Source organism: Rhinichthys klamathensis, unplaced genomic scaffold, assembly GCF_029890125.1.
Source record: "Rhinichthys klamathensis goyatoka isolate OS25496 unplaced genomic scaffold, OSU_Roscu_1.1 h1tg000236l_1, whole genome shotgun sequence".
NCBI classification, from domain to species: domain Eukaryota; kingdom Metazoa; phylum Chordata; class Actinopteri; order Cypriniformes; family Leuciscidae; genus Rhinichthys; species Rhinichthys klamathensis.
Genome location: NW_026606759.1, coordinates 2,741,971 through 2,760,519, shown reverse-complemented (window position 1 = coordinate 2,760,519; position 18,549 = coordinate 2,741,971). Strand labels below are relative to the sequence as shown.

General features: G+C 40.4%; 2 protein-coding genes across 4 annotated transcripts; both read right to left on the bottom strand.

Moving 5' to 3' along the window:
* Positions 1–5,951: 5,951 nt before the first annotated feature.
* LOC130099743 (uncharacterized) lies at positions 5,952–13,544 on the bottom strand. Of its 3 annotated transcripts, none has more exons than XM_056265544.1 (8): positions 13,340–13,544; positions 13,138–13,245; positions 12,841–12,863; positions 12,630–12,739; positions 11,922–12,300; positions 11,585–11,647; positions 6,327–6,381; positions 5,952–6,150 (listed from the first exon to the last, which is right to left on the bottom strand). In XM_056265544.1, exons 3-8 carry the CDS (start codon positions 12,847–12,849, stop codon positions 6,026–6,028), a joined length of 741 nt encoding a protein of 246 aa, XP_056121519.1. In that variant the 5' UTR covers positions 12,850–12,863; positions 13,138–13,245; positions 13,340–13,544; the 3' UTR covers positions 5,952–6,025. The 3 variants fall into 3 exon arrangements, with proteins under 3 accessions (XP_056121519.1, XP_056121520.1, XP_056121517.1); XM_056265545.1 differs by having other exon boundaries at positions 5,952–6,146; XM_056265542.1 differs by having other exon boundaries at positions 5,953–6,150; positions 6,289–6,381.
* Positions 13,326–15,548, bottom strand: LOC130099789 (uncharacterized). The gene is made up of 6 exons (XM_056265596.1): positions 15,401–15,548; positions 15,105–15,176; positions 14,181–14,564; positions 13,777–13,875; positions 13,491–13,572; positions 13,326–13,410 (listed from the first exon to the last, which is right to left on the bottom strand). The coding sequence occupies exons 1-6, from the start codon at positions 15,486–15,488 to the stop codon at positions 13,326–13,328; spliced, it is 810 nt and encodes a 269-aa protein (XP_056121571.1). The 5' UTR covers positions 15,489–15,548.
* Positions 15,549–18,549: the final 3,001 nt, after the last annotated feature.

Here is an 18,549-nt window from a genome sequence, read left to right as displayed (position 1 = left end):
CCTACTCGATGAGGAGTTGGTCGACTCGTAAATTGAGCAATGTCCAGGGATGAGAGATATGAGGCTGTAAAACAACAGTGCTGGTGGACATCTGGCATGCAGCTTAATTATACTTTCAGACACTGGCTACGATCTTGTTGTCCCGTTTCCAACTCTGAACCTATCACCACCCTTACTGAAATGATCACTTTTTTTCATATTAATTTAAATACTATCCTGCTTAAATACATTGGTTTTGAATATATGAAAAACAAGATTCATGGCTTTTTATCAAAGCTCTAACCTGTCAAGTCAACACAGCATGTTAAGTACTGCCAAAGTGGACAATTATTGACTTTTGATATCACCAGTGCTACTTCAGCATCCTGAAGAGTTTTTATATTGTGACAGTATACTGTAAAATGTAGATTTTCAATGAAGACTACTAGGCAATTATGTACTTTATGCACTTCAATTACAATCACAAATAATTTACAACATTTTCAAATTCACATTCAAGTTTATTGTAGCCATTTCCACAGTTGAAGAAATCTATCTTTGTGTGCTCACATGTACCACAACACACATCCGACACACAAGAAAATTCAATAGAGCATAAATGAGCTCCATATTGTCCTTTAAGTGCTAAAGTTGAAATGTCACAGTCCAGAATGCATAAAACAGTCCATGTCCAACAGTCCATGCAGAGGGCCAATCCATTTAGTATATTGCATTGATATTAATGTACACTCATGATTGTAGTATATGAAGTTGCAGTGCAAAATAATTTCACATTTAACAACACCTAATGTTGATAACTGAATTATCATAGGGTTAGTGCATATTTACGTGTCTGAAAGCTTGGGGGTTAGCCTGGTAATAAAAGTTAGCCTGAGTCTGGCCATTCGGTAGCAATAAATTATTGCTTGCTGGAGCTTGTTGAAGTTTAAAAAGATAGGATCAGCCCTTGACTGATAGCTTGTCTTGGCTGATAGTATTCTAGCTCAGCGTTCACAACTCCTTGCCACCGGAGACAACCAGCTCAATGGAATCAAATCCAAACTAGCACTGTAGGGAGATGATAATCGAGCGGAAGTGCATAGGAAGGCGTGTCCAGGCAACCTGGGGTAAGTACTATCCCTTAATCATTAATCATCAACCAATAATGTTCCTTCTAGTAATGCCTCTGTATCTTTTGCCTGATGTGTGAAGAATGAACAAGCAATGTTCTGGGTTGTTGTTATTATTCAGGAAGGGTGAGAGATAATGGAAAGTTCACAGATTTTAAAGGGGTGGTTCGGAATTTTGGACATCGGGGCTCATTTCCAGGTGAGCCTTATTGTTATTTATCAGTTTTCAAAAAATTTTATCCAGTCATTCAAGTTGCATAGTTCGCCGGTGCTAGGCTAGCGCGAGTCAACGGTATCTGCTAGCCTGCCATTAAAAACAGTTTTACCCATTTCACAGTTCACCAAAAGCAAATAAATTATAACGCCAGACTATCGATGTAAATGTCTGTTGAGAGAATAATGTTAGAAATCAAATTACCCTTTCATTGCATTGCAATAGTTATTTTGTTCCTTGTATTTATTAGCACAGTCTACAGCAGCGGCGGAGTGATATTCAGTTACCTAGGCAACCGAGACTACTACTAGCTAGCTAGACGTCCCGACTGTAGTCCGCTTCTGTTCTGTGTTTACTTTTCGGTGCAGTACTACTAACCGGAGCAAAGTAAAATCCCGCCGCTGCTGAGAAACTAGTTCCTGTAAATGTATTGCGATCATTGAGATGCAAGAGTAGTTTAATTTCTAACATTATTCTCTCAACAGACATTTACATCGACAGTCTGGCGTTATAATTTATTTGCTTTAGGTAAACTGTGGAGTGGGTAAAACTGTTTTTAATGGCAGGCTAGCAGATACCGTTGACTCGCGCTAGCCTAGCACCGGCGAACTATGCAACTTGAACGACTGGAAGAAAATCTTTGAAAAATGTCTCTACTGATAAATAACACTAAGGCTCACCTGGAAATGAGCCCCGATGTAGAGTCATGTTGAGGTGAGTTGAACTGGTACCATTCAGTAGAAAAGGGACTATACACAGGGGTGCACATAACTGGTACGCAGGTACGCATGCGCGACATAAATCAGAAATGCGTAATGCCACTTGTGTTATTACGCGCCTTTGCGTACTTAAAGGGTAACTGTCGCCAAAATGCAACCTAGGGTCTTTTTGTTAATCTACCCGAGGCAAACTTTCATTTAAAAGCATAATTAGAATGGAAACGCCACTTTTAAGTTTGACCGTATTTTCGTTTTCGGTCAAATTGCCTATTGAATGGGAGAGCTAGGGGCACGTATATGATAGCATCAAAAATCGCTATTTTTAAAACACTAAGAAGGCTCGACACAACATGAAACTTTGCTGGAAGTATCACCTGGGGCTCTACACATGAACTCGAGCATTGAGAACATTGTTTGTGTACACAGAGTTTTCTAAAAAGAAAGATAGTGAACAACTCACTGTAGCTGTGTCCGCCGGAACAGTAACACCCGCATTTTGTCAGTCAAAAATAGTCGATCTCCGAATGCGAACTGAACTGACTCTGAATTTTAGTATTGTTTCTTATATCCTTTTTCAAATACGAGGTCAATATTGTTTTTCACTTACGAGAAAACAACAAATTATCCGTAAATTTATATGGAACTAAGCTTTAGGAGCTTTCCATCTTTACTCTCCTCCCTGTTAAGTTGCATTCGGAGATCGACTATTTTTGACTGACAAAATACCGGCTGACACAGCTATAGTGAGTTGTTCAAAATCCTCACCATGAAGTCTAATGAACTAAACAATCAAATTACACTTCAAATTAGTTTTTTCCAAAGATGTTTTCTGTCATTTTAGGTAGTTTTTTTTCGCGCTGATGTAAATTTAAGTGTTCGTTTTTTAAAATAAGTTCGGTCTTTAGTTAGTTATTTGATGCTATAAAAATGGGAATGTGATGTCATGATTGACAGCTGTGATTGACAGGTTCTACACTGAGGAGGACTGCACTTATTAAGACCACGCTACATATGGGGTGAGTACCAAACACCATCTCCTGGTACTCACCTGAGTAACTCACTGAAAAAGTTATGTGCACCCCTGACTATACATATGTTAGTGAGAAAAAAAACTCCAAATTTGACTTACACCCCATTCTGATGTTCTCTTTCAGCTTCTCCACTCCCTTTATCTCCTTACGAAGAGACGTGATGTGCTGAGACATCTCCTTCACCAGGATACTCTGCTCCTCCTCAAGGCGTCTAACTAGCATCATTTGGTCAAAAAGAGACCGTTTTAACCTGAAGGAGCGACCTTTAAGTAGAGGGAATTGATGGAAAAAGTGATTTAGTATTTATGATGATTAACCTGTTAAGCTTCAAGCCCATTTTTGAAAAATCCCCAGATATGGCATTCCCAAACTGAAACAGATACAGTTCATGAACCCTTTGTACTAAAAGCACAAGTAAGATCTCATTTGAAAGCTGACACCTGGAAGTTTATTGTAAATGTAGAATTAATTATTGTCATAATGAAAAAAAATAGTTATAAATAGCTTCAAAGTTTTGTAAAGTTATTATACATTTATTTTTATGAAACATCTTCATGAAAATAAAATTGAAGTTGGCATTGTAGCAATCTAGAAATGCACTGCAGCTAAAGCCACATGTCTAACCATGTTATATTTAAAATCTGAAGATGATAAGTCTAAAACTCTGTATTTAGTTCAATGTTTTTCAAGATCATGTCATATGACTTTATTTTGGTTAGACTGGTGTTTATTGTCATCTTATAAGCATCTATTCAGTCTATTGCCTCTATTGTTTTGTGATGCAAAAACGAGTCCCATTCAGTCTCAGGCTCCCCTGCACATATTCACACCTCTCCAGCCTGTTTATTGCTCTAAATATGCTTTTCTTTTGTCTGCATTATAATCACTAACGACTAGCAATTCACACTGTTTCAATCCCTCATTTATTTTATAAAAGTTCTCACTTCACAGTGAAACTGTATCAAATGCCCTTTTTGAAAAACGAAACATTTCAGTAAGCATTCTTATTTAGAAAAAAAATCATAAAAATTACATCGAAGTTAGGTAGCAGGTGCTCAGTACTAGCTAGCATGTTAGCTTAGCACACCCTCAATACACGACAATTTATGAGAATAAAACTATGTTTGTGCTCCAACTTACTTTATAGCGCAAGTCGAGTGTTTTAAATAACTTTCTGTAATCTGATTTGGCTTCAGATAAAAAAATCAGATAGAAAATATATTATTTTATTGTATTCTGCACAATTTGAAAGTCTATCTCGATTAGCATTACATTATACATATAATCTATTATTATGAAAATACCTGACATGACTCGAAGAACACAGGTAAATCAAATATCATTGCAATCATGTTTATTGTCTTCAAAACATCTTTATCTGCACTTTACAGCGATCTCGGATAGCTTTGTTTATGTGTCAGGACTTCCTGAATGTCACATGATTATGGCTCTTCTTCATGTGATCCATATATGGACTTTACTGTGCAACAGCGCCCCAGACTTCAGTATGAATGGATAACACAGTAAATCAGAGTAAACAGCGCTCAAAATGATTACATCGACGCATTTGGGTATAAATTCAATAAATATTATTCCTGTCTATAGAAGTCTGATGTAAACCTATGAGAATCTATCAATATTTCTCCAAATCTGCACATGTTTGAGCTAAAAGCCCTGAGGGACGTTGTTTTGTGAATCGCTGTCATGACGATCGCACGGGAGTTTTTTTCTGAATGAGAGCAGCTGACGCTCATAATTCATATTAAAGGTAACGACTCATTTTTTTATTTCATAACTCCTGACACAAATTAAGACATAACTGTCACTATAAGTTTCACAGAATACAATAGTGGTCAAATACTGAAACTTGAGTCTTATATCGTTTTAATGATGTATAGTTTGTCAAGTTAATCACATTAAATATGATAGTAACTTTGAACTATTTAAAAAAAAAACGCTTCAGAGCGCCCACGCACTGGTGACGGTTAACAGGTTAAGTTATAAACCCAAACATACGAGAGAGAGAGAGAGAGAGAGAGAGAGAGAGAGAGAGAGAGAGAGAGAGAGAGAGAGAGAGAGAGAGAGAGATTTTGATTGCAATAAAATACTTTTTTTTTTTATAAAAAAAAAATAAAAAGACAGGCATACATTTTAGAGAACATGTCAGGACTACCATACCATCCTCACGTCTCTCCCAAGGCAGGATGTAGTCCTCTGTCAAATTGGAGGCCAACTCCTCGTCAATTGTATCCTCTGCAATTGCATTGTACAGCAGGATCTTTTGTTTCAGTTTTTTTTTTAATTCTCTTATTTTTCTTCTTTTTCTTTGTCTTGTTTGATTGCTATCAGCAAAGTGAAATAAGAAAACTATCAGGAAAACAGTTTTTGTTTGTTTGCATTTACAATGTGCCATTTGAATATTAGTCAACCAACCATTCTGACGATAGAGGTCATGCTTCTTGCGTAGCAGGGCCACTATGATGCTCTCTATCTCAGCCCTGAGATCCTCTGTTGCTCCCTGTTCTGTTGTGCTAACTGGCTCTAAATAGGTAACACAATTAAACGGTTGTTTCATTTAAAAATGTCTGATCACCTTATGTACAGTAGTTCATATTTGAACAAAGTAATTAACAGTTGTATTTGTGAAAAATCTGAGCGCTACGCATGATTTACCTGTGACTGCCCACTGCTGAACATCACCCACCCACTGCTGTGCTGTTTGTTCAGTGATGTCATTCTTCTGGCAGAAATCACTGAAGCTAGCAGCTTCCAGCTTTGCCCTCTCGGAGATCTTTAAATCACACAAAAATAAAAAAAATGTCATGCAAGCTTTCAGCCAATCACGGGATCAAGAAATTCCTTCATCTACAGTTTATAAATGAATGAATGAATGAGCTTATTACAGATGGATGGACTCCAGCTCTGCTGTTTGTTGTTAAAATGTATGTTGTGTCAGGCAAGAGGACCATTGGGAAATGTCCTTACTTTGATGTATCTGCGGGCCAAGACTTTGTGAAGGTTCTCTGTCTTCTTTCTGTTCCACCCCATGGCCTGTTGAGTGAGCATATTCTCTCTCCCTGATTAAAAAAATAAATCTGCATGCGTGATTGGATCAATTTACATGGGAAAGACCATTGCAGTTAGACACAACCTAACACAACAAATACTTTAGTGCAAGGAGAACAGGAAAATTACATTTTAGAAGTCAGAAATACCTCATCACAGAGTATGGTTTGTAATGTGTCATACCAACCTGCCTTTGTCATGTACTTTGTGACAAGAGCTGCCCTGGAGAGAAAGCTGTTTACCTAGATAAACAATACAGAAATTAATGTATTCCTATTTTACATTACCAAAAAACAACAACAAATAAACAAAAACATACTGTATGAACATGTAGCCATGCTTATTGTTGAACTAATATCTTATCGTCAACTAGCTCTCCATCTTAAAATGCCATGGAAACTAAAGCGACCACGCCCTTTCAGCCATAGCCATAGACAGCAAAATAGGAAAGATCAAGCCCAATTTTTCAAAGTTGGGTCTTGCCAATTGGGTCTACATTTTAAAACCTCACAATGACATGCCAGAGCTGTGACAATCGGCATTTTCATAGAATCCCATGAAATTTGATGATTTTGCACTGTCACCAGGCTGGTGTGTCAAATGGGGTCCTACTGGTAGGTTGGAAAAAGTCTACCATGGCCTACTGGTTAGGGCCTTGGGCGTGTGTCTCGTTCGAATGCCGACCAGGAGGAAAGTGGCTGTGTGGAAAGTGAAAGTGGGTGGGGAAAGTTGTTGAACATCGCTGTCCTGTCCACATCCACGGCTAAGGTGCCCTTGAGCAAGGCCCCAAACCCTTCATTGCTCCCCGGGCGCCGCATCAGCTGACTGCCCACTGCTCTAGTGGTTAGGAGTTAGTGTGTGTGACCTCACTGTGTGCTGTGTATGTGCGTCTCTAATTCACGGATAGGTTAAATGCAGAGACTGAATTTCCCTAACAGGATCAAAAGAGTGTATATAATTAAATAGTGCAGCTCAGAGGGAACATAACTTGAAATAGTGATGTATCATGCAGACACCACCACTACTCACTTTTTACCCAGAGGAGACATAATGTGTGTTGCACTTGTGACAATGTGTGTTGTGCTCTGATGGTCATTCGAGCAAGCATAGATCTTTGTTTGATACCCTGATGTACTTTATCCTTCACACTCTGCTTGTCTCACACATAAATGTATTAGTGAAGTCTCCTACATCTACATTCACGAGTTCACACTTACATCAATTAAACAGAGTAAAGATTATGCGTATTTGGCGTGCTGTCCGGGGGGAGGGCTCCGAGCTCGGAATTTTGCCCGAACCCAGAGTACTCCCCCCGTTGTTGTAAGAGTATTAGGACTATGAGTGAGGAGATGGGGTGGTGGAGGGATGCTGTTAAACTGTCAATGAACGGAGGTAAGTTTGCTGTATATATACACAGCGCTTAACTCGTTGATTAAGCACCACTCGTGTCTAATTAGGTTTGATTATCTGAATGTGCTCCACGTGTGTTTAATTAGGTTTAATTATCTGAACGTGCTCCTCCCGAACTTTGTTAATAAAACATCATTTCACGAGTTCACACTTACATCAATTAAACAGAGTAAAGATTATGCGTATTTGGCGTGCTGTCCGGGGGGAGGGCTCCGAGCTCGGAATTTTGCCCGAACCCAGAGTACTCCCCCAAAAGGCAAAAAGAGCAAAGGACAGCCGCCAGACTTAAGACCCCCCAAAACGCAGAGAATTTGGCGGGCTGGCGTTTTGAGAATGAGCCTGGTTGCTTGAGCAGGAGGGCCTGCTGGCTCACGAACGGGAAGCAGTCGTAATTTGGAACAACAGTCGGGAGGGCTCGCACCGTTTCTCGACGGGAGCAGCTCACAGCGTCAGACAGGCGAGCTCTACCGGCCGATGAACAGCGTGATTTATGCCGCCTGACCAGGAGGGCCCGTGTTGCCTCTGGCGGGAGCAGCTCACTGCGCTGGGCGGACGGGCCCTACTGGTTGACAAGATTTGGGAATGCCCAACCAGGAGGGCCCATGTAGCTTCCGACGGGAGCAGCTCACAGCGTCGGGCTGATGGGCCCTACCGGCTGACGGTGGAGTGGCGCGTTTTTTGGAAGCCCGGACTGGAGATTTCTTGCTGTCCGCTGGGAAATCGATACCTGTTGGATGGGAAAGAGAAAACATAGATGCATGCAAAGTCCGCTGGGAGACCAATGCTCGCTGGACAGAAAAAGAGGAAACATAGATGCTTGCAATGTCCGCTGGGAGACCAATGCTCGCTGGACAGAATTATGCAATGTCCGCTGGGAGACCAATGCTCGCTGGACAGAATTATGCAATGTCCGCTGGGAGACCAATGCTCGCTGGACAGAAAAGAGGAAACATAGATGCTTGCAATGTCCGCTGGGAGACCAATGCTCGCTGGACAGAAAAAGGAGAAAACATAGATGCTTTGCAATGTCCGCTGGGAGACCAATGCTCGCTGGACAGAAAAAGGAGAAAACATAGATGCTTGCAATGTCCGCTGGGAGACCAATGCTCGCTGGACAGAGGAAGAGGAAACATAGATGCATGCGACGTCCGCTGGGAGACCAATGCTCGCTGGACAGAGAAAGAGGAAACATAGATGCATGCAACGTCCGCTGGGAGACCAATGCTCGCTGGACAGAGAAAGAGGAAACATAGATGCATGCAACGTCCGCTGGGAGACCAATGCTCGCTGGACAGAGAAAGAGGAAACATAGATGCATGCAACGTCCGCTGGGAGACCAATGCTCGCTGGACAGAGAAAGAGGCATCACGTAGGGGTTTTAACAGGAATATTAATTCTGAATAGTGAGGTACTGGAGAGGAGACATCACTGCTGCGGCAGTGGAAAAATAGCCAGAGAAACAGAGCTCCTGCGGGAGCAGAGGAGACATCACTGCTGCGGCAGTGGAGAAAATAGCCAGGGAAACAGAGCTCCTGCGGGAGCAGAGGAGACGTCACTACTGTGGCAGTGGAGAAACTTACCTGGAGAAAAAAAGAGCTCCTGCGGGAGCAGAGGAGACATCACTGCTGCGGCAGTGGAGAAAATAGCCAGGGAAACAGAGCTCCTGCGGGAGCAGAGGAGACGTCACTACTGTGGCAGTGGAGAAAATAGCCAGGGAAATAGAGCTCCTGCGGGAGCAGAGACATCACTGCTGCGGCAGTGGAGAAAATAGCCAGGGAAACAGAGCTCCTGCGGGAGCAGAGACATCACTGCTGCGGCAGTGGAGAAAATAGCCAGGGAAACAGAGCTCCTGCGGGAGCAGAGGAGACATCACTGCTGCGGCAGTGGAGAAAATAGCCAGGGAAACAGAGCTCCTGCGGGAGCAGAGGAGACGTCACTACTGTGGCAGTGGAGAAAATAGCCAGGGAAACAGAGCTCCTGCGGGAGCAGAGGAGACATCACTGCTGCGGCAGTGGAGAAAATAGCCAGGGAAACAGAGCTCCTGCGGGAGCAGAGGAGACGTCACTACTGTGGTAGTGGAGAAACTTACCTGGAGAAAAAAAGAGCTCCTGCGGGAGCAGAGGAGACAGCCAGAGAAACAGATCAGATTATTTTATTTAATGCCATGTCGGCATCCAGAGCTATTTTCATGGCAAAAATTCAATCACAAAAATACAAATATCATATAAATACAATAAAAACAAAGCAAATATAAACAACAAGTCATATTATATAATATTTATATTTAAATTAACATGATAAAAAATCTAAAACCTTTTCAGGCATAATCTCATTAAATATGTCCTTCAATGAAGAAACTTCATAAAAGAGCATTCTGCTTGCATGAAGGGCAGAACAATCTAATAAAACATGTTTGACAGATAAGGGAATTTTACAAAACATACACAAAGTTGGGTCTTCAACTTTAAGCAAAAAGCATGGGTCAAACTGTGTCCAGAGAAACAGAGCTCCTGCGGGAGCAGAAAACTTACCTGGAGAAATGAGCTCCTGCGGGAGCGGAGAAGACATCACTGCTGCGGCAGTGGAGAAATTTACCTGGACAAATTGAGTTCCTCTGGTGTGAGGCTGAGCAAAGGGAGGAGTAGGTTGGGGCCTGGTGGGCCGATGCTCGTCTTCTTGCGCGTTAATCAAAAACGCGAAGAGGTGGTGAGAGATTAAATCCTTGCAGGATTATGCGCATCTGAAGTTTAAGTGGCCGAGCAAAGATAGCAGTTCGCGTTTTAGAACAGTGGGAAGGTGGGCGAGATCAAAATATCCTATCGATTTTTTCTTGTGCAGTGAGGCCTGGAAAACAACTGTATCCAAGTTAATGCCCAGAATTCAAATGGACGAGGCTGAACCCATGGTTTTAACCTGTGCAATTGGAATCCCGAGCTCAGCAGAAACTGTGCGGGGCTGAGAGATCGATTATTAAACGTACGAAAATGTTCTTATTTTCTCCGTTTATTTCGTTTATTTTGATCATTTCTATGGGTCATATTACCTGCCGATTTGTTCGTTCTGAATCAGAAAAACCAATAGTGAAACTGTGGCTTTAAACTAGCCTACCTACTTAAAAAAAGAAATAAAATAAAAATAAAAATGCATTTATGCTATAACCTTGAGTTTCTAAGCGATTTTTGTAAATAAATTGCAGGACAGTGTTAACGAAAGGTTCTTAATGATTCTGTCTGTGTGCAATCTGCACGTAATGTGCGACCTATTGTTTACGTGTGAGTTTACCAAAAGGAAGCATCGCGTTAATGAACGGCAAATCATTGTACGGAAACTATTTAAAACGCGCGTTCCCCCGATCAAAATTAGTATCCAGATAGCATAACTTGCTCGTGATTCAACCACTGAAGTGATACGAAGTTCAATTAGGGACAGAAAACGAAAAGGTTTTGAGCTGAGCACTCACAGAGTTGACCCGGCAGATGTTGAGTGTGGACTGACCGGGACTGAATCTGCAGCGCGGCTTACTTAGGGCCTGCTGGGGCGGCCTGACGCTGGAGGAAGACCCGTTCCTTCGAATTAAGAGGGCGGCATTGCCTTATGACCATTTCTCTATGGCAGGAATTATTGAATGGGACAGTTTAAAGAAATACGCGGAAGTAGATTGCTGATGTTTCGCCCGCGGTGGCGAGGACCCATTTGTTTGGCCTGACGCCCACGAGATAATACCAGAGGATTGTGGCAAAGATTCCTAATCCTGAAGGACGAAAGATTCTTCATCAAACGGGAAGCGCTCGATTCGGGCATGTTAGGAAGGTACTGCGGGGCCAAATGCTGTTAAACTGTCAATGAACGGAGGTAAGTTTGCTGTATATATACACAGCGCTTAACTCGTTGATTAAGCACCACTCGTGTCTAATTAGGTTTGATTATCTGAATGTGCTCCACGTGTGTTTAATTAGGTTTAATTATCTGAACGTGCTCCTCCCGAACTTTGTTAATAAAACATCATTAGTTACAATAATGTCGGTGATAACATACTTGCTCAACTTCCTCTCCAACAGTGTTCCCTGCTCCATCCTGATTCCTGCCGCCCCATCTCACCTGCAACATAGTGTTGGATTAATTTCATACCATAACTTTAAAAATCTAATGTTATGCAATCATGGATTATGTGCACATTAAAATCACTTTCACATTAAAGGTGTCATATTTTATCTGCATAATATACTACACAAGATATCATAATCAAAGACTTACAATTTAGTATATTGCCACTAATACCTGATTAAAATAATAAAAAACAATCATTGCTCGGCTTTTCGCATTAGCTGCCTGCTGGCTACTGTTGCATCTGAATTTCAGTAATTTGAGGTACCTCGCATTTTGCTGTATGAGCTTTGGCATGCATCACACTGAGAAATGGCATCATTTCCATCAGCGGTTGAAGATCTGATGATTCTTCAGTCACTTTGCTTAGGTATGGCCAGTACCTAAAAAGAAGCACAGCATTAGTAGGCATTAACCAACACTTTGCCTGGCCATCAATATAAAACGACTGAAAAAAAAACAGGCACTTGACACTTAATGTACAGTAGGTTGACCGAGTTTCAATATGACAGAGAAAAATTACCTGCAGACAACATCCATGCAGAAGAAAGTGACATTGGCCCTCTGACAATTCCCTCTGTAAAAACATTGGGTAGGCGAAGACCTCGCCACGGTAGTGGTTCAGTCCTCGCAGCAATATCCCGTGTCTGATACACAAGAGGACAATATGGTTAATGATCAATTTACACAATGAGACCTGTGGAAAACAAAGCTAATCAAAACCCTCTATTCAAAGCCTCTCAGTCTCTCTCTCTCACACACACACACACACACACATTTCCCCATCAATCTCTACATATGTGACTAACTGAGCTTTAAAACAATCTTCTAGGGAAAAAAAATCTGTTAAGGGGATTTACTTTACTTCCCATAAGGAAATTAAACATGACTCTGATACATTTATCCACAAATGAGTTTCCACAGCGTGTAACAAATGGCATCTGTACAATTGCACACTTCTGATCTACCCACATACCTGCAGGCTGCCACTTGTATCCCCTCTTCATCTATTTTGGACGATGATTTTTTTGACGTCTCCTTACTCGCCCTGAATCTTGAAACGCCACATGTTCCACTGTTATCTGCCTGTAAAGTCAGATATCACTCGTCTTAACAAATAGAAAACAGAAAAGACACTCAAACATAAGCAGTAGATATACTGTCTTAATATGCAATATTAGACATACTCTTGTCATGCTGCTGCCTCTGACATTGTTGAGAAAGGCTGATACCTCCTCATCTTTGGCAAGAAATAACCCCTTGTACAGAGAGGGTTCCTCATTCCTGTCCATTAAAATTGATCACAAAAAAAATCCTCTTTTAACTGACCAAACATGACTCTACATGCAACTATTTCTATGACAATGCTGTGGTTTTGATATTGAGATTAATGCCTGTGTAATATGAACATACCCCCTTGATTTTTTGGAGCGATAATGTTTGCGATTGCCATCGCAACACACTGCCAACATGTCTGGGTGACATGCTGGACAATAAAAGTCATTTACTTCACACATCACCTCTTCTGTATGCTTGCAAAAACAATATTCGAAAAAGCTTTTCTGGAACGTATCTGCACAGACATTCCCCGGCTATGACATAAAAAAAAAATTGTGTTTACAGAAAAGAAATTTTACAATATTACAGTAATATGATTGTGTGTAACAATGATTCAAGCCGATTTACCCTTCCAGCCTGAACAGAACGGTGCTCCAGTAGCTTTAGAAAGGCATGCCTTGACATCGAAGGAGCCGATACTTTGATGTGAGCAAAAGCTTCAAAGACATCAAAACTATATAGTGTCTGGCAGTTTGTTGTGCTTGGCCAGTAACGGTACCTGAGGAGCTCTTTCACCCCTGGGGTCCATTCCACAAGGCAGGTAGGACAAACTTTACGGGGCAAACAGACATCATATCGCCCTGTGAAAAAAGAGACACATTAAACATGTGTTTCACAGAATCAACTTTTTCCAACTCAACTGTCCCTTATTAATTCACTGTAGTATTTGATATAGCATTAACATTTGGCAATTGGTATATTTCTCAAGAGAAAAGCTTTGCCTTGATTGCAATTGTTAACTTCTGCGGTACAACGAAACAAAAAGCAGGACTTTCCAAACTTACCATTCATGGTGACCACAGAAATATGCTTGCCAGAGGTGACCTCAATCTCATAGGTGCACTCACATAGTGTCCTATGTGCGGGCAATGGCAACTGACATACTGCAATGCAAAGAGGTTGTTACATTTTTCCTCAATCGAGAAGGTATATCACTTGTCATATCAGTGATTCAAAACCAACATCTACAAATTAGACAACTCTACCATGTCATTATCACTGTTTGCTTACTAATAGCACGTTTCATAGTCAAAGCCAAACAAAAACAATTTCTTCAATCAAAGAGTGATTCAAATTAAGAGTTTTTAAACCTTTTCCATTGACAAAGTATATCAACAAAGAATATTTGTGAAATTAGTAATTACCCTTTACTAGTCAACATAAATTGTTAATAAATAACATAACATACTCTGCTCACAAAAGTGAGGCTGGCCGTTTTCACCCATCACCACAGCCTTTGTGGGGGGAATAGGCTCCAGGTAGCCATGGAAAAGTGCCTCCCTGCCATGGAACATATTCTTTTTGTGAGCCTCCATGTCGCATCCTCCACATAGATACTCCATGTCCAGTGGCACACAATCCAGGCACCTAATTACTGCCTCTACGGCACCGCACCTGTGACATTTTTGGTAGAAGTCTCTTTCAGCGGACAGTTTAGCATCGAGCAGCACTGGCCTTGCTGCTTTTGCCCTTGTATCAGCGTGTAGCTGCCGCTGTGCCCATGCTGTTTTTTCAGCTGCCACATTAACCTCAACTGAGTCAAGAGTGTCCCTCAGCTGTTGAAGACACGTTTCTGAAAATAAATGAAAATAAATAAATAACTGTTAAACAACCCTTCGATTGAGTGAAGGCACAATAGATAAAAAATTACTTAATACTGAATGGTACGACAATAATTATGACTTAAAATCTGACTTTGACCAAGCCATACACGACAGTGTCCATTCAATGTTGGTTTAATGTACTGTATATGGACTTGATCATGGTATCACGAACCATTGTATCACAATGGTCTCACAAACCGTGTAATATGCTTCCGATAATAGACCACTTTGAAATGAAGAGTTGGAGTGTCTATCACTTCCCAAAATAGGCAAGAATTTCTAAAAGCCAGCTATGCAAAAGCAATGAGTGCAGAATTGTAAAAAATTAGAATATAATGCACATGTTCTGTCTACAACAACAAAATACAAACACTTAATGTAGTTGCGTGGAGAAGAAGTGTGAGACATCAACAACAATGAATCGAGGAAAAGTTTACAGGGTCATTAGAAAAGTTGTTGATATGGAGGAATAGGAAATGTAGTTATAGGGATTATACAGACATACTCACCAAGACTTGCAGTCATCTCTTCTTCGATCTGAGGGACTTCCTCAGACACTGTGATCACTTGAACTTCAGAAGCTGCAAAGGCCAATACAATAGGTTATCTATTCTATCAGGGTCTTACTGTAAAGCATCATATATTTTAGTCCAGAAAATTCACAATATTACATCATACATCTGGCTCAGTGAGCTCAAACCATCTTTTCACTCACCAACATTTAGATAATTATCATTATTAAACTATAACAGTGCTATAAACAACGAACCTAATGCACGACGTTCTGCTTTTTGACGTTTCTTACGTCTGTTACTTGTGGCCGCTGCGCTTGTGACTGCTTTCCCTCTCTTAGTCCTCTTTCTTTTTTGAGGGACATGGCTTCCCATTGCCATTGCAGCCTATATGAAAATAAAATATTAATGTTTTCTGATAGAATATCAGACTTATGGTTATGTTTGATGGACGCTTTTTTCCAAAGTAACTAACAATAAAAAACACAAAACTAAAACTACAAGATATAAAATGCTACACTACTCCAATGTCCATTAAATGTCTAGAACATCATACCTCAACAGCAACTACAACAATCAAACAATATGTAAATAGTGATTTTCAGAGACATGGGTGTAAGTTTATCAAAACTTCTCACCCTGGCCTCACGGAGAAGAGCCTTGCTAATTTCAGCAGCCATATGGCCCCTGACCTCATTGGGATCTTCAAAGACTCCTGGGTGGTTTTCTGACATGGTATACGCACAGATACAATACAAAAATACAGACAATAGACACACAATACAGATATGAAGATGAGTGTGTGTGTGTGTGTGTGCGCGCGCGCGAGCGAGAGAGAGAGAGAGAGAGAGAGAGAGAGAGAGAGAGAGAGAGAGAGAGAGAGAGAGAGAGAGAGAGAGAGAGAGAGAGAGAGAGAGAGAGAGAGAGAGAGATTAAAAGAGTGGCTTTTAAAAGTGCCTTTGTTTTTTTAAACGATAGAGAGAGCAATGGAGATAATATGTAAAACAGCAAATAATCTGTAGAACAGACAAGAAAGCATAATTAGATATACAGTATCTCTGAGAAAAAAATATAATGTCTACATTAATGCGAGACACTACAGGTGAATAGGGTAAACTTTTAAAATAATAGATATCACCATGAAACTTCCTCAGTTGATTAATTACACAATTAAGTATATAAAAACAGTGCATTATAAGTTTTTGAAATGTGTATGTTTAATTATGCAAAGTAGGCATTATCTCATTAAATATGCGCAATTTTGCATATATATTTTCGGTAACATAAATCTGAACATATGCATATGATAAAGCCAGGTGCAAAATTATTTTTTTATTTTGTTTACACACAAGATGGAAAAAGAATATCAGACGGATTTCAGGATAGGGCCTAACGTTATATGCTTTCATTAGCCTACTTATAATACTGGAGAAAAAAATCGATTTCCTCTATATTTTTTTGGTGTACATGATGGTGCTACATAGGATGAGATGTTGGTAACGTTACTGGATGGATGAAGAAATATAAACTCATTTTGAGAAAACATTAAATATTTGTAATGTAAAAACGCATACTTTTTTTAGAGAAAAACAACTACAGACACGATATCATGTCAACTATTTAGCAATCAACAATACAAGCCATCTAAAACGCATTAAAACTTATAATTCAACATTTATAGATAGTAAATAAGTAGCAGGTCTGAGATACATACCGATTTGTAGAGGGGATCCTCGCAATGACGGAAAAACCGCGAAAGTGGGGTCGCCGTCATGGCAACAGACTCGTCCGATTTAACATTAATTTATAATTAGTCTTTATCATTTTTTTTTCGTTGTCTGTATATGCCTATATCTGTCAATTGAGTAAACATAAAAAAAATTGTAAACTAGTCCAAATATTATTTACACAAGATGATGGATGGGGAGTTTGATTGATCAAGCCTGCCTCTAGTTATATCCGGTTATCCGTGTGTCCCGTCACGGAAGAATCCGTGGTGCCATCACAGAATTTGTCAATAAGCAAAAGGCTATAGAAACTGGTCAGGGGAGATAATATGTTCACAGTTTAATTAGGCTACATGCATCACAAACACAAGACAACTTGAATAGCCTACTGAAAGTGTCAAAATCAGCAATAGGCAATCTCGAGCAGTGAAGGTGAAAACAATCTGTGGGCGAACGACTGAATATTCCGTGGTCCCGTCACGGAAGAATCCGTGGTGCCATCACAGAATTTGACAAAAAGGAAAACTGTTACAAACTGATCGGGGGAGATAATATGTTCACAGTTTAATGAGGCTACATCGCAAACACAGACAACTTAATAGCCTAAAGTGTCAAAATCAGCAATAGGCTATATCGTCCAGTGAAGGTGAAACAATCTGTGGGCGAACGACTGAATATTCCGTGGTCCCGTCACGGAAGAATCCGTGGTGCCATCACAGAATTTGACAATAAGTAAAAACTGTTACAAACTGATCGGGGGAGATAATATGTTCACAGTTTAATGAGGCTACATTTCATTGCAAACACAGACAGCTTGAATAGCCTAAAGTGTCAAAATCAGCAATAGGCTATATCGTCCAGTCCAGTGAAGGTGAAACAATCTGTGGCGACCACTGAATATTCCGTGGTCCCGTCACGGAAGAATCCGTGGTGCCATCACAGAATTTGTCAATAAGCAAAAGGCTATAGAAACTGGTCAGGGGAGATAAGAGGTTCACAGTTTAATTAGGCTACATGCATCACAAACACAGACAACTTGAATAGCCTACTGAAAGTGTCAAAATCAGCAATAGGCAATCTCGAGCAGTGAAGGTGAAAACAATCTGTGGCGACCACTGAATATTCCGTGGTAGCCTACGGTCACGGAATTCAGGGTGACCAGACGTTATCCGATCAAACGACGACAGAACAATGCAATATCAAGTTAAAATCACCTTAAAACTAAATATTTAAAGTAAAGTACTTTAGGTAAACTCAGAATATTTAAAGCGATACCTTTCCAAATTATAAAACGACGTCAATTTGGGGGAGCGCGTGTGTTGTAACTGTCCGTGTGTGGACCACGGATGCTGCCTGTCATTGACTTACATAGGCATCATTTCCGTGGGCAAATCACGGAATTTTCGGCAATTCCGTGAAACTGCCACGGATTTTGAGTTAAGGGTCCGTGTTCATTTCACGGAATTCTGTGAGATCAGGTTGTTGTTTCATATTCTTGAGCATTGATGAAACGTCAGTAAAGTGATGCGTTAGTTATACTATTGCAACTAGTACATAGTAAAATTTCAATTAAAAATAAATCACAATAACACGCAAAATGATTTTAGAACAAATTTGATGTCATTGATGTATCTGGACTTTTTGTGTTCTAGGGCTCAGTTCTGGATAGAACTCTTTGGGGACCTTAGAAATGAAGGACACTTCAATGGCAGCAA

Coding starts and splice junctions, on each gene's coding strand:
- LOC130099743 (XM_056265542.1), bottom strand. Junction 12,301..12,629: donor ATACAAGTGGCAGCCTGCAG/GTATGTGGGTAG, acceptor CTTGTGTATCAG/ACACGGGATATTGCTGCGAG. Junction 6,382..11,584: donor TTGGAGAGGAAGTTGAGCAA/GTATGTTATCAC, acceptor TTGTTTATCTAG/GTAAACAGCTTTCTCTCCAG.
- LOC130099789 (XM_056265596.1), bottom strand. CDS start 15,488: ATGGCAATGGGAAGCCATGTCCCTCAAAAAAGAAAGAGGACTAAGAGA. Junction 15,177..15,400: donor AGCGGCCACAAGTAACAGAC/GTAAGAAACGTC, acceptor TGGCCTTTGCAG/CTTCTGAAGTTCAAGTGATC. Junction 13,876..14,180: donor GCCTCACTTTTGTGAGCAGA/GTATGTTATGTT, acceptor TTTGCATTGCAG/TATGTCAGTTGCCATTGCCC.